The sequence below is a fragment of the Eretmochelys imbricata genome, chromosome 1, assembly GCF_965152235.1.
Source record: "Eretmochelys imbricata isolate rEreImb1 chromosome 1, rEreImb1.hap1, whole genome shotgun sequence".
NCBI lineage: Eukaryota > Metazoa > Chordata > Testudines > Cheloniidae > Eretmochelys > Eretmochelys imbricata.
The window spans coordinates 138,131,662-138,146,938 of NC_135572.1; the positions used below are offsets into that span (position 1 = coordinate 138,131,662).

The 15,277-nt window shown below is 40.7% G+C and overlaps 1 protein-coding gene across 1 annotated transcript in view; it reads right to left on the reverse strand.

The window, feature by feature from the left end:
- Nucleotides 1-201: 201 nt before the first annotated feature.
- Nucleotides 202-15,277, reverse strand: part of VEGFD (vascular endothelial growth factor D) — a 32,379-nt gene continuing 17,303 nt past the window's right edge. Inside the window, exons 2-7 of the mRNA XM_077807177.1 lie at nucleotides 11,871-12,081; nucleotides 8,098-8,288; nucleotides 6,192-6,340; nucleotides 4,811-4,908; nucleotides 1,865-2,060; nucleotides 202-328 (exon numbers count right to left, since the gene is read on the reverse strand). Of these exons, the coding sequence (XP_077663303.1) occupies nucleotides 202-328; nucleotides 1,865-2,060; nucleotides 4,811-4,908; nucleotides 6,192-6,340; nucleotides 8,098-8,288; nucleotides 11,871-12,081 (972 nt within the window). The remainder of the gene's footprint in view (nucleotides 329-1,864; nucleotides 2,061-4,810; nucleotides 4,909-6,191; nucleotides 6,341-8,097; nucleotides 8,289-11,870; nucleotides 12,082-15,277) is intronic.

Sequence of the window (15,277 nt, forward strand, 5' to 3'; positions counted from 1 at the left end):
TGTAGTTATCCATTAGAAGACAGCTATCAATGACCCAGAGGGTCCACTAATAGTTAGTGATTAATCTAATAAATAAATGCAGACTGGATTCATTCTTCTGCGATTAATGTGGAAGATGTCCCATGTTTACTAATGATTTAAAAGTCAGTGACAGCTACTTTGCAAAGCAGTGTGTTTCTGGGAGAGAGGGGGAAAGCTAGATCAAGGATTTTCTTTGCTTTGTGACCCATGAGAGCTTCTCTTCTCCTTTGGACAACGACAATGCTTTGTACACACTGGCTTTGCAGTTGAACATGTTCTGGGTTGGAATGGGCACTTGTCCTCACAGCTGTTTAATAAAGAGAGAGAGAGAGGGGGGCATGATAATGTGATAGCTCTCCACTTGTATATCCTTCAACATTTTCAGCATCTTAGCATATTTACCCAAAATGTAATGCCCTTGCATGGGAAGAGATTGGGAAGACATGGAATGGATAGGTCCAGTAGTTTCACATAAAAGGGGAAACCTAGATAAAGAGAGGCATCTGCATGGAGGACTTCCCCTTTCACATCATTCTGCTGACATCCCTTCTCTTTAACAAGATGTCTTGCCATTGCCTGAATTTCCCAGCAGTTGCACAGTAGCAGCCCTAGAGTGCCCCCAAGTTAATGTTGCTTTAAAGAGAAAAGTAATTTCTAATCAGATTCCTAAGTGGAAACCCAAGGGCCCACCAGATGGCAATGCTGAAGAGAGTAGCTGTTTCCTTGCTTCATGCCCTCTTGACCTTGAAATCCTGCAGAGTCCTCACATCATAGAGAATCCCAGGAGAGGGAGCAATACTGTGGAGCTAGCCGTCCCCCCGCCTCCTTCTGAGTCCCCTTCAGAGCAGTGAAGGAGCCACTCTAGTTCAATGTCTTTTAAATTGTGTGAATGCAGTACTCCCGAATGGTGCTGAAGTGATATCTTTGCAGATGAAGCACTCTGCTTATCCACAGGACAGGACAGATTCAACACAGACAATGCAGGCTTCCCCACGCAGCTTCAAGGTACCTCAGCCCTGACCTAGAGGGTCTATCTCTAAGCATGAAAGGATAGTTAATTTCCCACCCCCATTAAGTCCTTGAGTACTCCACTGGGGTGGTGAGAAAATATGCTCATTTAATAGTAGGTATTATGTGATGATGATTTTTGTCACATGGACACCTGTTCGCTATGAATTATATTGAGACTATTAACTTATTTCCCAAAGGCCACTGCACAGGAGTCAGATGGTAATGACTGTCAGTCACAAGGGACATGGACTGAATCTGAACCACCTGGAAATGAAAGGCTCCAAATCCCATCACAAACCCTCTGGGCCATACACTGCCTTCAGATAAGATAGTTAAAGAAATCGTTCCCCAGATATTAGAAACAAATATGTCTCTGTGCATGAAGGGTGCTTAGAAACTACATAACAAATATTAGCAACTCCTCTTTTCACTTAAGTGGCACCTATTGTCCAAGGGTCTCAAAGTGCTTTAGCTAAACAAACCTCACACCTTCTGCAAGGAAAATATTGTAAGTATTATTTCCATTTTACTGATTTGTTAAGTGACTTGCCCTGGGTCACACAGTGAGTATCTGGTAGAGTCGAGAATACAACCCAGGGTCTTGACTTCCTGTCCTCTGGTTTCATCATTAAATGACACTATATCAATAGATTGGGACGGATTGGGACCGCAAAGAAAACTGGCAAACACGTTAAAAAACAACTACCCCCAAAACTACAAAAGTGAATTGTATTTTAAAAGTTCATATGTATTGCTTAATTGAAAAGAACATGGTTTTCATGTTGCCCAGCTATGTTAAGAGGTGTGAAATTGAAAGGGAAGAAACACTTACCTGCAAGTTTCTGCATGAAATATCTTGTGTTTCTGAGAGCAGCTCTCCTGGCTCTCCCTACACAAATAGCAGCTGCAGTTCTCTTTATTTTGGAAAAAATCGGTGGGACATTTCCATCTACAGATACACTCACAATTATCTTCATCAAATTCCATATGTGGTCCACACTTAGCCAGCTCAGCAAGAGGAGGGAGTCCTGTAACAGACAAATCTTTTGGCAATAAGGTCTGTATGCCCAGATTCTGCTTTAGATTATATGATTGTATGTGTGGAAATTCCATTGAAACCACCAGGATTTATGCATGTGTACATGAAGGGGGAATCTGATCCTAAGAATTTCTATTAGGAGTTAATATGCTGGATAAGACCTCCACCAAACTGAAGAGAAGATCGGGATGATTTCCTTGCCTCTAAGGGAGCTATACTGCTAAATCACCCCTGACAAACAACCTCCCCTGGGACGCCTACAAAAAATATTTGCGAGGAGTTTTTTGATTTTTGAATACAGTAGGTACTTAAGGTATTTAAAAAACCAAACGTATCCAATACAAAGTACAAACAACATACACACAACACTGCTTCTCAATCAATGCATTCAGTATATTTTTTCAGAAACAAAAAGTATAAACAATTCTAGCAAGGTACAGCCTAGTCTAAGTCTGTTTGCTAAGCACTCTTCTTGGTTAATATGATGAGGGCAATGAGAAAACATTTTGTTTTAATGGTAAAAGCAGAAAATGACTGTGCTCCTCCATACCTCACCTCTTCTCTGCAAACATGCACATCCTGGCATACCAGGAGATTTATCATGGCAAAAGGTGAAGATTTTTATGAGAGCCCTTAGTAAAGTGTTGGCAGCACACCCTGGTTAAAGGTCATAGCATAGAATGTGTCATTGGAACGGTAATTTCCTGTAATTTTATAAGTAGGTCTTGGATTTAACCTATGGAATGTGAAATTTAACCTATGACTATGACCTCTGGAATCTGAGCTCTGACCTCAATGGCCAGAAAGGATATACTCATTATTTGAGGGAAGCCTCCATCGTTGTTAACTTAATACCAGAAATTAACAGCCAAACAAAATAAAAAGCAAATATAATTTAAAGATACAGAAATCTGCATAGTTTCTGGTGAAGTGATCCCCATCCCCTTCCTTGGGTGATGAGCCTTGGCATATATTAATTGGTGTAGATTGTTCAATTCTCTCTTTGCTTTAGCCTCAAGGTCTTATTTCAAATTAATTTGTCTAAGCTACTGTCAAACTGCAGCAAATGATTGTTCATTGTTGCAAATGTTTGCCTTACATCAGTAAAAGGCATAATACAGTTGTTATTATAAGTCACTCTATTTATCCTTTTGTTAGCCCATAGCACAAACGGCTAGATGTTAGGTGCAATATGAGTTTGCCTGGTGCCCCCCTCATCCCCACACTTTGGTCTTCCTGTAAAGTATCAAATACTTAGCACTGATAAAGCCAGGATACCATGCTTGATGGACTAATGATCTGATCCAGGATGACAAACCTGTGTCCCAGTAAAATTGCTTTCTTGTCTATTAATGCTAAGAGAGTGTACTAGACAGGAAGAGTTTATGGAGCTATGTGGTTTTATTTTAGGTCACTGGCCTAGGAATGTAAATGCTTGCCAAATTGCCTTTATTACTGGTTTGTATTCTTTATTTCGTTGAATGTAAGATCATCTAGAAAGACAAGATTTTCTTCTGTGTCCATGTAGTCCCGGTATATTAGATTCCCATTATTTCCCACCTGAATATAAATATTGTATGGTGTTTAGGGAGATTTTAATACCTCTCAATATGTTCATCTTGAAAGATTCTTTAGATTTATAGCAGTTTGTTTATTTTCCCCAAGGAAAGTTTTCAGTTGATTTCTTTTATGGATTCAACTCTTCTCCACCAAGAAAACAGGAAGGAGGCAATAGCTGATATGACCGTATGATTTTATACCAAGATGGATGCTTTCTTAGAAGTCACGTCTACATATCATTGCTACTAACTTTATTCTGTTCAGTTTGTATCCAGTAGCCTAACAGAGCACCTTACTCTCACAAGTAGCCCCATTGGTATCATATAGAGTGTGCCCTGGTCTTGCCTGCATGCATAACTCTCTCCACGCACTGGGTGAGGACTGAGGAGAGAGGGAGCAAGTCACAGCTCAACCCTGAGTGCCAACTTGCCAGCCAGGAAACGAGCTGGGCACAAGGGGAAAGAGAACAAAGAGCCCTGTAAAAGGCTTGAGTGAAACATTCCCTCCTTCCCCGACACATGAGGGGACCACAGGAAGCATTATGCCTCAGAGGGGTGTCTCTCAAGCACATTTCCTCTCAAGTGCAATTGATGCCATGTCTAGCCTATAAGAACCAATCATGTGAGGAATGGTTTTCAGGATCAAACTCTCGAATTACTGGGGGCAGAAGTCCACACTCTGCACATTTTTATTCATACGACCCTACTAATTTCAGTCAGGTTTTCATGTGTGCACTATATATGAAGGTAGAATGTAGCCCTGAATTTGTGCGGTAATATCTTTGCCAATTTATTTTAAACTCAGAAAAACATGAACATTTCTTGAATATAGGCAAATAGATGGGGGATACAGAGTTGAAAGCCCCCTAAACAAACGACTAAGTCATCTGTGTACAATGACAATTCAGCATGATTGCCAGCTACATTAATTCCTTCCAGTACATTGCTATTCCTTATTCCCATTACTAATATGAAAAGGCGAAAATGTTCAGAAGAAAATGAGATGAGGTAACACCATTTGTGTGTGTGTTTACAACTAGAGTGCTATATAATAAGGCAATGCAGTCTACTGATTTAGAATCCAAGAGAAATCTCAATGAGAAAAAGGAGAGAACCTTATCAAGCCCCTTCAGATAGAGATGGTAGCTACAGAAATGTCAGTCAACAATACTACTTTTACCTTCCGTTCTGCCAGGATGTTCTTTATCTACCACGCATTCACATTTGTTGCTGTCCCATATCAAGCCGCTGTGACAAAGTTTGTTGGTAAAGGGGCAACTAGAAGGAAAAACAATATGGTCAGGTATTTTGAAAAAAGCTTCACAAGAACTCTGCCATGTACATTGGCCAAACCGGACAGTCTCTACGCAAAAGAATAAATGGACACAAATCTGACATCAGGAATCATAACGTTCCAAAACTGGTAGGAGAACACTTTAACCTCTCGGCCACTCAGTAAAAGACTTAAGGGTGGCAATTCTGCAACAGAAAAGCTTCAAAAAACAGACTCCAAGGAGAAACTGCTGAGCTTGAATTAATATACAAACTAGATACCATTAACTTGGGTTTGAATAGAGACTGGGAGTGGCTGGGTCATTACACATATTGAATCTATTTCCCTATGTTAAGTATCCTCACACCTTCTTCTCAACTGTCTATATGGGCCATCTTGATTATTACTACAAAAGTTTTTTTCTCCTGATAATAGTTCGTCTTAATTAATTAGCCTCTTACAGTTTGTATGGCAACTTCCACCTTCTCTGTATGTAAATATATGGAACATATAGTAAGAAAATATATTTTCTTACTATATGTTCCATTCTATTCATCTGATGAAGTGAGCTGTAGCCCACGAAAGCTTATGCTCTAATAAATGTGTTAGTCTCTAAGGTGCCACAAGTACTCCTGTTCTTTTTGCGGATACAGACTAACACGGCTGCTACTCTGAAACCTGAAAAACACTAGTCAGTTAGTGTGCTCAAGACAAGTATTTACTGCCAGACCTGTCAACTGTATTATGTGAATTAATGGCAATAGCAGTGCTTAATTTATACCAGGGTTTGCTAGGGCTGAGCCTCAGCACCTCTAGGCTTGGCAGTTCATAGCCCTGGCGCCTCTGGGCTTGCCATGTTATGAAAGTAAAAAAATTGCTTGAGCCCTGGGACCTCTTTCATTACAAATTAAGCATGGTGTCATATTACCCTAGATAGGAACACTGTGGCAGTCTGCACTGATGTCCCAATCCAATGATGCACAAGTTAGGAACGGGCCTAACTTTAAGGAGATGAGTAGGTACATTAACTGCGATGGGCTTACCCAAGTGCTTCTAGTTAGGTCATTGCTGAACTGTGGCCTCAATCTGGCTGCCAAATATGTGCAGACTAAACCTGTTTACAGCGGGCTTGGGTTTGGCTCTATAAGTTTGAAGAATACCCAGGATGTTTGAAAACTAGTGGGAAAGCAAAAGATGGGAAAAGCCAGTAGTGAATGACTTAAAATAAAAGCGCTTCCTAGTTAATGCAGTACACTCTGTGTCTTTACAAAACATTAGAGAGCCTTACCCATCCTCCTCTGGGTACTGGACAGATCTTCGTATGATGGCATACGGGTGATGCCGAACAGTTGCTGAGCATCTACAACGTGTGTGGTTGGCAATTTTGACTGGCACTGGCTCTGGCACACTTGTCAAAGGAACTGAAATCTCGAAGAGCTAGGAGGATGAAACATGCTCTTCAGTTTCTATTATACAGCTATCATTATTCCTTAAAATCTTTTAAATGCCAGCTTCCTCCCCACTGCCATTTCCCCCCCCCCCCCCGCCCCTTCTTCTGCTAGCCACCACAGGTCTGACCGAAGTTAACCAAAAGGGACAATTAAGCAATGCCCACTGAGCTAGGAACTGATCAGCTTAGTCCACCCAGGGCTAACAAAATAATATATTGTAAATATCGTTTGCTGAGCAATCAACAGTATGTTTCAGGAATAAAGCTGAAAAACATGTAGACGACTGGAACTTGTTTCCACATACATTAGCAATGTAACCTCAATCACTTATATAGAGACTCATTTATCATCTCTGTCTCAACCTCCAGTGGATGTTTCGCCATGAAGCCTACAATTTTTCTGTAAAGAAATAAAGAGCTCAGGGAGCAATTCTGTTCTCAGTAACACTGATGTAAGTCTGGAGTAACTTAATTGACTTTAGTAGAATGATTCTGGATTTATATGGTTGGATCTGGGAACAGAATGTACTCAAAAACTTTTGAAAATAGCTATTTTGAAGGAAGTTAAAAGAATGTTACACTCTGCAGAATTGAATAAACTTTAGTTTAACAGACTTATGAACTACTGCTCCAAGCATAACTACATGAATAAATAAATGATTTCTAGCCTAACCCATACCTCTGAGTTAGTCAAACATCTGTGGTATACACACAACAGCTCATAAGAGTGCTCTCCTCCTGATGTGAAATGGAACTGATTAACAAACACCTACATAGAAGGTATTGGGCCTAATTCACCATTGCGTTACTCCAGTTTTATTCCAGCACAACTCCACTGAAATCAATGGAATTACACTGATACACAACTGGAATAACAGAGGTGGATCAAGACCACTGGTTTAGAATGCTTGTTCCAGGAATATTTTAACTCTCTCTCTAAACAATTGTCCATGAATTTTGTATCAGTGCAAAAACTTTTCATAAGTAGAATTTAATGTATCTCTATAAAGCATAAAGTTTTAACAACTGTAAATTACTAGTGCTGCCTGCAAAATTCAGGTTATTTGCTGCCTGTTGCTACTTAGCAGTATCTGCCTATTGATTTAAGCCTACATGTTCAAAAGCAATTTATGATTTTGGGCACTGAAAACCTAAGGCATTTGTATTGAGGGCACCTGATTTTCAAAGAGAAGCTGCACAACACTTGGAAAAAATCAAGTGTCTTTAAGGCATGTGAAGCAGGGCACCCAAACGATGAGACACCTAAAATCACTAGTCACTTTTCTTTTGTCACTGGTCACAATTTTCAAAATTTAGAACTTATCTCTGAGGCACTACACATCAGATTTCCTACAGAATCCATTAGGTCAGTGGTGCTGAGAGTCTCCATAAGCCACTAGCATCAGGCAATCCCAGGTCTCAATAACTATAGAATAAAGAAGAATTAAACTCGTTAATGCTACATGAGACCATAGTCCATTCACATGAACTTATTCTCCACTGCTGTGAACTGGGTTTTGTCATGTATACTTGTGTAAAGTGAGTATAAAATGGCACTAAATCATCATTCACCAGGCCTTATTCACTCTGTATCAATACAAATGTATTCTTATCATTATGACTGTAGAGAATAGCTGTACCCCAGGTATCTCCATAACTGGTTTTCAGAGGCCCAGCATCCTCTTCCCTCACTTTGTTTCAGAGCCAGTGACAGGCAAGGAGGAAGACAAATGGTTTCAATTACCGTTTTTGAAACATAAGTTGTGCTTGTGTTCATACAGCCCAGGCTCTCCTCATTGCAGCAACCTCCACATCGGAACACATTCACACAGGGAGGCTTAAAGAACTTGTTGGTGGTTGTACCTAGCTCTTTGGCAACTTCCACGCAGGTCTCCCTTGGCACACACTGAGTTTTTTGCCATTCCTCATCTATGACTGCAGAAAGCACAATCATTATGAACAGTATTAAAAAATAATAACTGCATTCAATTAAAAAGGCACAAGAAGCAGGTCTGGGGTGGAATCCAGTGGCAAAACTCCCATTGACTTCAATAGGGACAGGATATCACCGATAAGCAAAGACATTAAAACATGACCCGTGTATTTGAGTGCCTCCATTTTTGGATACCCAGCTTGAGGCACTTCAAAGGAACCTGATTTTCAGAGGGAGGTGCTCAGCGCTTTCTTAAAATCGGGTCCCATCATGATGTCTCAAATTGGACACCCAAAATCACCAGTCACTTTTAAACATCTTAGCCTAGGATCCATTTATTTGCCATTGTGCAATTAGGACTTTGGGGCATGGATTCTGATTTTCATTACAGCAGTGTAAACCTGGAGTAACTGCATTAGAGTCGATAGAGTTACTCCATTTGATACCAGTGTATCAAGATCAGACTCTGACTTTAGGCTTCCTGTTAAAGTAGAAAACAATGTGCTCTCCAAACTAATTTAATTGTGTGCACATAATCATTCAAGATGTCACTTGCATAACAGAAATACTCTTCAAGCACACATATTCTCCCACTATTAATCACTTTGAAAAACTGAGGTGTTGTAGGGAGACTAGGTCAGAGAAGTGGGTTTTACATTTTGTTCTGCACGCACTGAGGTTTGTGGTCACTCTCATCTCTTCCATGTGAGAGATGCATATTCATGGAGCTCAGGTAAGATGAAGATGAAGAACAAAACCTTGAATTTGCCCTGGTAGTTCAGGGGGAACCAGTAAAGAGAGACAAGCAATGGGGTGATGAGCATCTACGTCTTTGACCTAGTCTTCACACAATACCACCACATTAAAATAAAACATACACCATAGACAGATCAGTCCCTGATGACTGGGAGAGGAGAGGAGAAGAGAAATATAAGTTTATGTGTATGATTTTAGTAGGTGCTCAGTCAGATTCTGTGGTGATTCAGGGCATATTAAAACATTAATAGAGTTGGCCTTGGAATAATTCTGCCTTAGAAGATGGGGAAGAAGACCTAACAGGATTTTTCTACCACAAATTTGAATTTAAGTTATTTTCTCACCTGGATCTGGTGGGGATATTTGGCAGCTCTGTATCTGGAGTTAGATTTTAAAGGGAAAAGAAAGCTAACAGTTCCTCCAGATAGCACAAGTAAAGAACATCTGTAGACTATTGATTCATCTGTTTACACTTGCTACTCTGTGGAGAGGGTGAATGTTCTTCTAACCTTATTAGCTGAGCAGTTATGTTACTTTTAGGTGTTGATAAAAGTCTATTGCCATACACTGCACCAGTGCCACTTGCTGGGCTCATCTGTTGTGTCGTTGTGTGGACAAATGGAGGATTATCAGTTGTCTGCAGTCTTGCCGTTTCACTAAATGAGAAACTAAAGGTTGATTTCAAGTTTTCTATAGAAAAACCTAGCAACTGGCACTGGACATTAGTTCAATACAATGACTGGATCATGACTGCTAATGCTTCTGTGCATAATTCTTAAAGGTGCATAGATAAATTCCATGTCCTTTAACTATCCCCTCCAGGCGTTCTCAGATCACGATGTACTAGGATTTTGTTGTCTTTAAAATAAATTCTGCGAGTGGTGGGAACACTTTTCTTAAGTAGGTCAGGGTGGTAAACACCATGAAGGGAGAAGAGCTATTTAAGTTTAAGAAAAATGTTGGCACAAGAATAAATTTGGGTTGGAAATTAGAAGAAGGTATCTAGCCAGAGGAGAGAGGCTCTGGAATGGCTTTCCAATAGGAATTGTTGGGGCAACAAACAACGTAGTTAGTTTTAAGACAGGGCTTTACAAATCTGAATGGAATTTTGTGACGGGGTTGCCTTTGGTGGTGCACAACTGCTCTTGGTAGTCCTGGGGGGGGGTCTCTGGTTTATGTCTTACATTCCTTCAGCCAGTCACCTGCATTGGTCAGGAAATGATATTTTTTTGCTAATGTATTCTGCTTTTTTTGGTCTCCTTCCTCTGAAGCAACAGAGATTGCTACAGATGGAGATTGGACACAGGATAGGGTGGATTGGTGCTCAGAATTCTCTCTCTCTGGTGCTTGGCTGATGAACCTTGCTCACATGCTCAGAGTTGGACTCACTGTCATACTCAGGGTCAGGAAGAAATTTTCCACCAGGTCAGACTGGCAGAGACCATGTGCGGGGGTGGATGGATTCACCGCCTTCTGCAGCATATGGTGTTGGTTGCTTGCTTGGCTCATGTAAGCTTCTCTCACTAAATCAATTCCCTGCCATTGGAGAGGCCTCAGGTGCTGGTGCAATTTGGTCCCTCCTGTCCTTTGCCTGTGGCACACAATAGTTAAGTTGCTTGAGGGTTGTAGTACTTTGGTCTAATTCTAATTGTTGGGTTTAGTGTGCGAGTGCTGGGTGGCAGTTGCTGGCCTGTGATATACAGAAGGTCAGACTGTTGGTAGCCCCTTCTGGCCTTAAATTCTGACTCTGACTCTAAATCCCATTCAATCATCTAAACGCTAATTTAGTGAGGGCATTTTGGTCTGTGTCTTTGTGCTCCAGCTCAGAGATGCAAATTATGGTTCAGCTAACACAGCCAAGTCTTAGTTTCTCTAAAATGAATAAGCAAAAGATGTGAAAGTGTCAGCAAAGATGTGAAAGAGGGACTGCAAATATCCTAGAAGTCATATGGGAATAGGATCACTGTTTTCTGGCTTCCACACAGGGAAGTGAATATTCTGGTTGTAGTCACATCATATCAAGTTCAGGACTGTACAATAAAAGGAACAGATCTTTTACACCTTGTTACTTCACAGCTTGTATAATAAGGGTCTGTCATAGAATATCTATTCACTTCATCAAGGAACAATCACTGTCTCTTTGTTTGAGTTCAATGAACTTAGATTAAATCTTGATTCTCTCATTTGAAGGGAGTTGTATTTTAATTCATTCTAAGTGGGGATCTAGATTATGACTAACCTACATCTCATTCGGGTATTAAGTCTGTTTTTGTTTCAGCACCTACTTCCACTCTCCAGATAGATTTTCTCAGACTCTTAAAGAAGATCAAGGGAATACCTCCTTGCTAGGTAGCTCTCACCCATACATATTGGTGGCAACCTCTCTGCTGATGAGGTGTCTTATATCAGAACACAGCTCATAAAAGTAGGAATTCCAATGCTTTCTGTAAAGCTCATTTGTTTCTGCCTGCAGGCAAATTCCAGGACTTAGCATTTTGCTGTTGGCAGTCCCCCTCAGCCAGCCTTTCCAAGCCATTCCTGCATGTTTACTTCTCCTCTTGTTTTGTTGACTGGCAAATCCATATTTCATATATCTTTTCTTTGGCTTGTGTACAGAGAGCACTAAACCAGCTCTGACCATAAACTAGGGAGACGTATGCAGGCTGTCGCCTAACACGTTCCTTCATATGATATTGCTTTCCTTGTTCACCATTTCCCCTCTGAAGTTGATCTATTCTAAGAATGCCTGTTTATTTAACTCCTAGTCACAGATGTGCTCGGTGATCCTGAAGATGAAGTTGATGACTCATGAACAACCACACACTTACCTCTAAGTGTCTCAATGTCATAGAAAGCAGCAGCAAATCTGGTGGAACGATGCGATGCAGATCGGGAATCTAAATTGGAGAGGCTTTTGAGCTTTAGCCTGCATTTCCACAGCTTCCAGTCCTCCGCGTGAGTGATTCGAAGCAGCTCTTCCAGACTGGCTGCGTTCCTTATCAGCTGTTCTGACCGTTCCAAAGCTGACAGAGATGCCCTCTGCGACGAAAGAGGAACATCAGAAGGGCAGTGCACTTGCAATGTGTACAGAATGCAGCATATAAGAACAACACTTTCAAAAAACAGCATTTTCCTTACAGTGAGGCAGCTCCAGGAGACACTGCGCTTACCTGTTACACAAAGCCAGCTGGAGCTCCTGCTGGAATGATATAACTCTCTTCCACCCCAAAGGCAGAATTGTACCTATAGGGCCCAATTCACCTTGTTGCCTGATGTCAGTATTAATAAAATACCCCCATTTGTGAGAAGGTGCCATGTTCCAGGACTCTATAGCAGAAAACCCCTGTATTTCTATGACTCAGTCCGCACGTAAAGATTAGTGCCCTGTCTACAGAGTTATTTCTGCTGACTCAGCAGAACAGATGACTCTGAGTAGCTCTAACCAATGTGAAGGTAAAGGGTTCGCATATCTCCAAAGAACTGGGGAACCAGGTATAAGGCCATGGACAGGGAGGCTCAGCAGGAAGATATCCTAGGAACAAACCAAACTCAGGAGAAAACTTTGACTGAGGTTCATGGTTTGCTAAAGGCTAACCGCAGGAAGGGGGATGAGTTTTCGACATTAACCCAGGGTGTGCACAGTGCTGAGAGTCTGCCTGTTCACAACAGTCTTACCTGTTTTCCTGTATTAATTACTGGCCAAATCCTGCAGACCATACTCAAGCAAAACTATTGTAGTCACAGAGAGTATTGTTCACAAGTGAATTGACAGCGATGGTTTTAGCATGTTATTGTGGGCATTCCTTACTGGATGCATACAGTATTTCTCTGAGTGTGTGTGTGCACATGTGTACTGTGCTGTGATGGGGCTCATGGTAATAATTTTTTGCCACATGATGAAGTGCTGCCCTCCCTGGGATCTTATTTTATCAATTCTTATACGCAAAACTTCAATTCTTATAAGTAAAAGAACATTAAGGAAACCCCAATATATGAAATTGGTGATTGAGCAGGTAATAGTCCAAGATCTATATCAGTACTAAGACAGTACTCCATATACAGTCGGGGGACACCATGCTGTGTGAGGAGCAGTCTTCTGGACAAGATGTAAAACCAACAGACTGACTACATATGCTGTTAATTATTAAAACATCCGTGGCATTTTTTTTTTAACTTTATTTTCAAGAGTACAGATGTTAGCTCGGATGTTCTGGCCAACTTTGTTTTAGGTACTTTCCACCTACCTAAAATTCCCTGCTTAGTTCACTTGAAATAAGTTATTCACTGCTATCCTAAGCCTATATGTAGCGTTACTCTGTACTCTGGCCAGTGGTCATGTTTCATCTTACAGGCTGCTATGTTTCACTGGTGAGTAAAGTGATTTCTGATGTTGTTTACATTTAGCGAAGCCTGAAAAGTGCTTTTTAACCCTTCTGGAAAATCTAGCCCCAAAGTGTAATATAAATGTGAATCATTACTACAAATACTGAACTCCAATGCCATCCTAGATCTGCTGATCTGGGAAAGCTGAAAGAAAAGCTGACAAAATAATTTGTAATAAATAATTCATTCTAAGCATTTTGCCTATTTTTTCCATTTGTAAATTGTCTACTTGATCCCACAGACGCTAAGAGTGTAGGACAAATAATAAATCAGTTAATGAATAAGTAGCTCAAATGCAGTAGAACGGAATAGAATGGTAAACACCCTCAAACACTAGCATGATGTCCTTTATTATTGCAATAAGTCATTCCAGCCCAACCAACAGTGTCTGGGACTTTTAAAACCAGATTTAAATTAAAGGGAACTTGTAAAATGAGACTATGATATTATTCAAATTCATGAAGGCCAGTGGTTTGAGGAGGAATTTTTTGTTTGTTCTTTGGGGGGAGGGGGGGTTAAAGAGTTTACTAAGGGATTTCCTAAAAATCAGGCAAAAAAGTCTGACAACACAACACAATAAAAAGAAAAGCATGAACACATCTGCATGATCACTGTGAATCTATGGCCTTGTCTATGCTAGAAAACCATACCAATTTGATTATACCTGTATAACTCTCTTCACTGTTCCAAGTCCCTCAGTGTTAAAGTGCAGCTGAGCCAGCTGTGTACCTGTACATGGAATAGTTCCAGGTCTTTTCATATATTAGATTCTTTTTGGGGTGGGAAAGATTTTATAGCCATTTTCTTCTCCCCAGTAATCCCCATCCCAATCTATGGTGCCCTGAAGCACTTTACTGCTAAGGCAACAGCTGCTGAGATAAACCATTGCTCCCTTAAGAGCACTGCTCCTAGCATCTTGTATTCCATAACCATTTCCACTTCACTTACTGACAGAGATTGCCTGTCATCCTCAAAGGCCCCACCATATGCACAATTGTCCTTCCAGTTGAAGAGTCTCCCTCCAGACTAGGGCCTTGATTCTGCAAAGCACTTAAGCATGTGCATGTCCTTCAGCACATACTTAAGTCTATCCCTATTCAGAAAAGCACTCAAGCACGTGTTTAGCTTTAAGGAAGTAAAGGACATGTTTTGACTTCACTGGGACTGTTCACACCTTAAGCTAGTACTTAAGTACTTTGCCAGATCACTTTGCCGGATCACAGACAGAGTGCTTGGGACCTTGAAGGCCGTCATCCCTCAAACCATAGATCGAACTAGCCTTCTTAAGGCTGTCACAAGAAGGGATAAGGCTGTGTAGCATTGAGAGGAAAACTGACTTCAGGTAATGTTTAACTAGCCATTTCACAGTCCTAACAAATATTCAGCAGCCTAGATTCTTTGGAGGTTGGGGAGGTTTTCTGAGTTGGGTCTCCCACTCTGAGTCAAGTGGAACAAGAGCCAGAAAAGTTCAGTTCAGAGAGCATAATATGGAAATCTTAGTTCTATTGGCAGGGATATTGTAATAGACTGTGTTTCTCCTATTTCCAGACAGTCACATCGTGTATACATGGTTATTCATAATTTAAGAGCATTCAAAAATAAAAACTCTTTAAAAGCGTGTGAAAATGCAGCAAACCTGTTAATTATCCATAGCGCTGTGAACTCTGAGACAGAAGGGATTCTACAGAATTATGCACTTTCTTGTGTCAGAGAAGCAATGAATATTGTTTGATACCAAAGTCATCCAAGAACATACACGTCTCAAAGAAATTGTTCTAAAAATGACCCCGTACAGTGAAAACATGAAAACTAATACTTTCAAATAATATTATACATGAAGCACCATATGGTT